The following is a 6,338-nucleotide window of genomic DNA, read 5'->3' as shown; positions in this document are numbered from 1 at the left end:
TGACTAAGTAAGTGTAGTAGATTCATTCATCTAGAATTTGGAAGGTTTTTCTTACTGTGTAAGGTGTTACTTACAAATAATAAAAAAATTAGAAAAGAACAGTAGATGGGAAGTGCTCTTAAAATGTAAACTACAAGATCAACAAGGTGTTAAGCTTTCTACACATCTTAAAGAACCTGTAATGACTTCCGACTTCAGTTTCTCTTGTTCTGATGGTAGCATAAAAATATTGAAAGCTCTAATGAAATTTGCTTGATAGGAGTGCTATGGGAAAGATTGGAATTAATAACACATGTTGTCTTCATGATCACTGGAGAAGGCACTAGTAAAATTCCCATGGAATACTGGGCATAATTTGTATTGTGAGCATAATAAATAAAGTGTGAATGGATGCACAGGAGTGACAGCTTGGTCAAAGGAATGGTGTATCCAACACTTCAGGGACTACAAGAGTTTACTAACAGAATAGATACTTAAACTAAAATACTGTTTTTACTTTAAAAAATAGTGTTAATTGGCAGTTAATGAATGTAGTAGTCGGAGGTATGAATTTCAGAGAGGAAACTCTCTGAGTTTCTCTCACGGAGTTTTAAGGTGGAGATTGATCAGCTTATGAATGAGCGGTTTCCAGAAATAAAGATGAGTGTTGCTTTTTACTTGTTCCAAGTTTATTTAATGAGTAATATCTCACTGAATTTAAGCCTTTCTTCAATGAAAATGTTAGCAGCTGAGAATACTGAGTGGATCTTTAACTATCTTTGATACTTTATCAATGAATATCTGAATATCAGTAGCTATGGGGAGGGCCTAGAGGACCCCGTATGCTAATGATTCTTTAACTCCAACTGGACTAACTTTTTAGTGCAACACTAAATCAATCAATCAATTGAGAAGTAGTGGAAAAATGGAGGTAGAAATCTTTCAGTAAATGGTATTTTTGTTTTAGCTTACTCATGTAAATTTTTGTAGGTAGGAAGCAATTGGAATAAGTGGCAGCTTTATGCACTGTTTTACTGTGCCTGCAATTGTATAGTGGTGTGGCATTCAGATATGTGCAGAAAGAAGGAAAAATGAGAGAAGCTGATTTGTTGTACCTGGTTTCCCTGTAAGATGCACATCTCAAATTAATATATTTTAATAAATAAATCTTTATTTATATGATCGTGATGCTTATGGATAGCTTGAGATGTCAGACATTCATAGCTTGACTTAGAGTGCCTACATTGCAAAGGTTATGTGTAGCTGTAAACAAAAAAGAGGTATCTTTTCCCTGCAGTAGGGATTTGGGGAGTGTGGTAGAGTCAAGACTCCAGCATTAGGTCTCTTTTGGTGTCTGTAATGATTAGTGATTTTGAGGGCTGATACACAAAGTTCTCACCTGCTAAACAGGCTGCTTATAGGAAGTGTCATACTGAGTGATTAAATCTAACCCATCTCCTGATTGCTTGGAATATACACATTTGTGTTAAGGACCATTTTTACATGTTTTAGGATCCAGCCTGCAGACTCTTGAGAGTATTTGAAATAACAAGGCTCTGTAGTTATATAAGGATTTATACCTTTATTTTTCAGGATGCAGTGGCACTTCCCTATTTCAGAATGAAGTTATTTCAGCTAGGAATACATCTCCAGAAAAGTATACCACAAAATAGTCAGAGTGTCTTGAATGACAGGAAAGGGGATACTTTTTAATGGGCATTCATGGCCACAGTGCTGTCAGGGATTCAAGATTGATGGGACCAATGTCAATAAGAAAAGAAAGAGACTTAATCTGTAACCAGCAAATAAGATATTCACATAGCACAGGCAGGTCATACTTGGCAGATGGTTTATATATTTTACATTAGGCTGTAATTGAATAAAAACTAGAAATAACCTATGATTTAGAAACTGCAGTCTTGCCACCTTGAGTGACTAAATTACCCACCCCAAAGAAATACTGTATGCTTAAACTTAATACTGCCAGATCTGCTGCTTCTTGAGGAAATGAATAACATTCTTAAGACTGTTTTGAAAAATGAGGTTTCCATTTTGTGCGTAACGTCAGAGAGACATATGTCTCACATCCCATGTGTCCTAACATCATAGAGACAATGCCTGTGTGCTTAGAATGGAAGATTTCTGTTCATAGCCAAGAAGGATGCTTTATGGACTGAACTTCAAGCATCTTAAGGCTATGCTTGACTCACTGTTGGAAGTAAGTACAAAGTTCCTTACAGATCTAATTTTAGGAACCAAAAACTTGTTCCAAACCAAAACATCTTGTTCATAATGGATAAGAAAATAAGCAATTGAAAGGTAAGTTGTTTAACTAGTTTAAAATCAGAAAAAGAACAAAATTCCATGTTTTTATTTTGCTGTTTACTGTCTGAAAAATATGTTTATACAATTAATTTTTACTGCATACTTGCCTCCTATGAAACATTTGTCTGAAAATGAAGAGAGAGGGCTGTAACGTAAGTTGAAAAATATTTTAAGCCAGGATTTTTTAATCCCTGTTTGTTTGCATGTATTTCAGATTTTGGAAGAAAGTTAAGTAATTGCTTCTGTTTTAAGATTTAAGGCTTTTTTTCAATTTGTATCATGCTACAATCCTGTTATCTCAGTACTGTAACTGCCTATGTTAAGAACTGTATATGAATTGAAGATCCACAGTTGTCCACACTTTGTTCTAGAAACAAAGGGAAGGGCCTGTGTACCTGTTTACAACAATATTTGGAGCTGCGCGGTTGTCAGTGGTTCTTTAATGTCTTTCCTTATATTATGTTTTCTAAAAATAGGAAAATCTGCTTGAAGCGTTATCTTGTAATGACTGCTGCCTTGGCAGTTATAGGTCACTATGGTTTGGCAATAACAATGAAATCTGAAGTGCCCATTGATAGTTAACATGATGAGAGAGGAGCTGGGAGTGCCAGATAAAAAAAGCATTCACAAGACAAACTGCGTCTTTCAGGATGAATAATACTTCATTATTTTAATGAAGAAAATGTTTCTAAGATGACGTGTGAAAATGTAACACTGTATCCCAGATTGTTGTTTTATTTTAAACCAGAGTCCGTGGACAACAATTCTGCACTGAACAGTGTCTACATTCTATTTGGTGATATTTTCTTTGGAAATCAGAGTGTCTTTTACTAAGAGGGAAGGGTAGATGGAAAATTGATTTTTTGCAGTACACAAATAAAAACAATCTGTCAGTAAATCTATAAATATATTCTCTTTGTTTTAGAAAACAACAGCAATTTAAAATCCTCTCTCGATGAGGTGGCCTAAAATTAAAAGAAAATGAAAAATTCTTTGTGGTACGGGGACACTGAGTCAGTTGGAATTCACATCCCTGAAGCATTCAGCCTGCTCAAGTGGGATAGTGGGAATAATAATTAATAGGTGAAACATACTTCTACTCAACAAGCAGAACAGTAAGAATGATTAATTAATGGTGTTTAATTTCATCCTAAGGTGTGCAGAAACAAGAGGTGGTGTGTAAAAGGTTGGATGACAACTCTGTTGTGCAAAACAATTATTGTGATCCTGACAGTAAGCCTCCAGAAAACCAAAGAGCCTGCAACACTGAGCCTTGCCCACCTGAGTAAGTTTATGATCACTAAGATGTATCTGTTTTGCATTTATAGAAAAGCTTTTGTAATATATAATAAATCCAGTTGATCAAATGTAGTATAAAATTCTGATCCAGCACGAGGATTCAGTCTTATTAAACAGGATATTTTATTTTAGATTTTGGTTAGGCCCTCTTGTTCTTCTGGAATCATTTTTTTTCACCTAGAAGAGGTCTTTGACTGAGAAACATAGGTTTGAACAAGGGTTCAACAAGTGAAAGTGACAGCACTGCAAGTGAGAAGTAAAAAATGCTAGTAAAGTAGTTTATTGAGATGTCAGGTGTAGTGAACAGTGCTGGGAACAGAATTGGAGACCAGTCTTATGGCACTCGTGACAGAAGAATTTTGAGGTGAGAGGTTAACTGTCTCACACTGAGGAGGATGTACTAAATGTTTGCCAGATTTCTAGGTGTGTTATATTAAAATTTGGATTGTCTTCTTCAAAAGGGAAACAGTAAACAGAGGGACAGGTTGGTATACCAAACCATTTACTTGTAATAGTTTTGCAAAGTAACTTTATCTTTGTGATTCTCAGTGTCATACTGAGACTTTAGGATTAGGTGCTTGGTTAATTTTAAGGTTAGCTGTCTGCTATATATTGCAATAATTAAAAACACAGCAACTCATTTGTTCAGAAAGGAAATTTGGCAAGAACCAATCTATAACATAGCTCAATCTTACTACAAAAATGGTTTAGGAATGACCATGATGTTTTGCACTGGAAAATAATTTCAGCATATGTGCAACATTTCCTTCTTGCTTTTTGAAATTAAAAAGCATGGAAAAAATGGGAGTGTGTTGTTTTACAAGCTCTGGTTAAGTCTGGTGATATTCTGTACGTATACTGTAATTGGACATAAAAGTAATTAATTCTGACTAGTACAGATATTACATAGCAAAGAAATACTGCAGTCTCTTTTAAAAAACTGTATAACTGTAGCATGTAAGACACAAGGAAGAAGGAAACAAGACTATAATGCACTAAAATCCAACAGGTATTCATGAAGCCAGTTTCTTCCTAAACTATCAACTCATGCTTGTGTTGCAGGATGGCCGTCTTCTAGACTTACTCCTCCTATCTCATGTATCTATTCTGAAGTAAAGCTGTTAATTCTTCTTCAGAAATAATAACATTCAATCAGTTCCTTTTTACAAAATGCATCTCTATCCCATCCCTTATCCTTAGCAATTAACAAATTGTCACTTCTAAAAAATAGTTTTAAAAGTTATTCTAACATTTCCCTACCCCTCTGCCACTGACTTAAAAAAAAAAAAAAAAAAAAAAAAAAAGACTGAAAAATTTAACAGTCATTAAGGCTTACTTTTTAAACAAAGTAGTTAAATACTTTTCTTATTTAACACAATTCCAATTTCCTTCTGGTGATTACCAAAAACTATGGTAATGATAAAGCTTATGTACATTCTCCTGAGTGAATGCCAGTTAGTTATATTTCAGGCTCCTGACAGCAGCAAAGACTACATTTGATCAGATTGAAGTAGGTAACACCTAAAGTTTCAGATTTTAAGAAAATATACAAGTGACTATTTCTGGATCTTACTGATTGTTTCATAGCTTTTTTCCTTAAAAACTGAATAGTACTGTATTGTGATAGAATATAAACATAGAAGATATCTGAGAATGCATATGAGCAAATCATAGTGCCAACTAAGAATTAACCATATAGCCTCTCCAAAGCTCTGAAAAGCTTCTAGTTACCCCTGTTATGGTAAAAACATTAGTTTGTTGGCAAAGAGTCACAAATGGATTCTCTTTCACTGCAATAATAGCAGAATATGACATATCTATGACTTGCCTCAAGATTAGCAAAAAAAGAAAAAAGAAAAAATGTTGTGTTGATCCATGTTCATAATAGAATAATTTATGCAAAACAAAATGGGATGGCAACACATATTTTTGAAAGAGGCTTCAGACAGTGACATTTTATGATGCTGCTCCAAGCACACTTCCACGAGTATCCATAGTAACTGACATGCCTGATATTTTTTGCATGTTGGCAGCATGTGATAGCATTCATAATCAGATGAAAAATAATCTCAGACATGCCAATTCTGAGATCAATTGTTGCAATTATATATAAGAGGCAAGCATCTTGGCTTATAACATATTTTTAATCTGCAACAGTGGTTCACAAATATTTCCAATTGCAGACCATTTTCAAATGGATAATTTCATGCAATTCCAGTGGAAATCTATTTAAATAATTGAAGTTTTGTCAAGCTCAATGCTCCTTTCTAACTTCTGTAGTTTAGGTTGGAATTCAGCTTTAGAAAAATAAATAGTGTTTACTAGAAGATACGATTGCAGTGAGGCATAAATTAAAAAGCTTCTAAGTTTCTACTTAATTTCACTCTGACTAGCTGTACTATTAACAGTGATAGTAGACAAAACTATTTGTATTCTGGATTTGTGCAATAATCTACTCAATTTCTGACATGCAGTAATAGACTTTCCTAACTTTTTCTATTCAGATGGTTTATAGGAGATTGGTCAGAATGCAGTAAGACCTGTGATGGAGGAGTGCGTTCACGAACAGTTCTCTGTATCAGAAAGATTGGACCTTCTGAGGAAGAGACACTGGACAATACCAACTGTTTAACACACCGGCCTATTGAGAAAGAGCCCTGTAACAATCAGTCCTGTCCCCCACAGTGGGTCGCTTTGGACTGGTCAGAAGTAAGGAAATTTTGCTATGTTAGCTC

General features: G+C 34.7%; 1 protein-coding gene across 1 annotated transcript in view; it reads left to right on the top strand.

Moving 5' to 3' along the window:
• The window catches only part of ADAMTS6 (ADAM metallopeptidase with thrombospondin type 1 motif 6), a 246,452-nt gene that overhangs the window by 223,557 nt on the left and 16,557 nt on the right, over positions 1-6,338 (top strand). Inside the window, 2 exon segments of the mRNA XM_031557249.1 lie at positions 3,460-3,589; positions 6,108-6,312. Coding sequence (XP_031413109.1) covers positions 3,460-3,589; positions 6,108-6,312 — 335 coding nt within the window.

The sequence above is a fragment of the Meleagris gallopavo genome, chromosome Z, assembly GCF_000146605.3.
Source record: "Meleagris gallopavo isolate NT-WF06-2002-E0010 breed Aviagen turkey brand Nicholas breeding stock chromosome Z, Turkey_5.1, whole genome shotgun sequence".
Lineage (NCBI taxonomy): Eukaryota > Metazoa > Chordata > Aves > Galliformes > Phasianidae > Meleagris > Meleagris gallopavo.
This window is presented reverse-complemented; position numbering and strand designations above follow the sequence as displayed.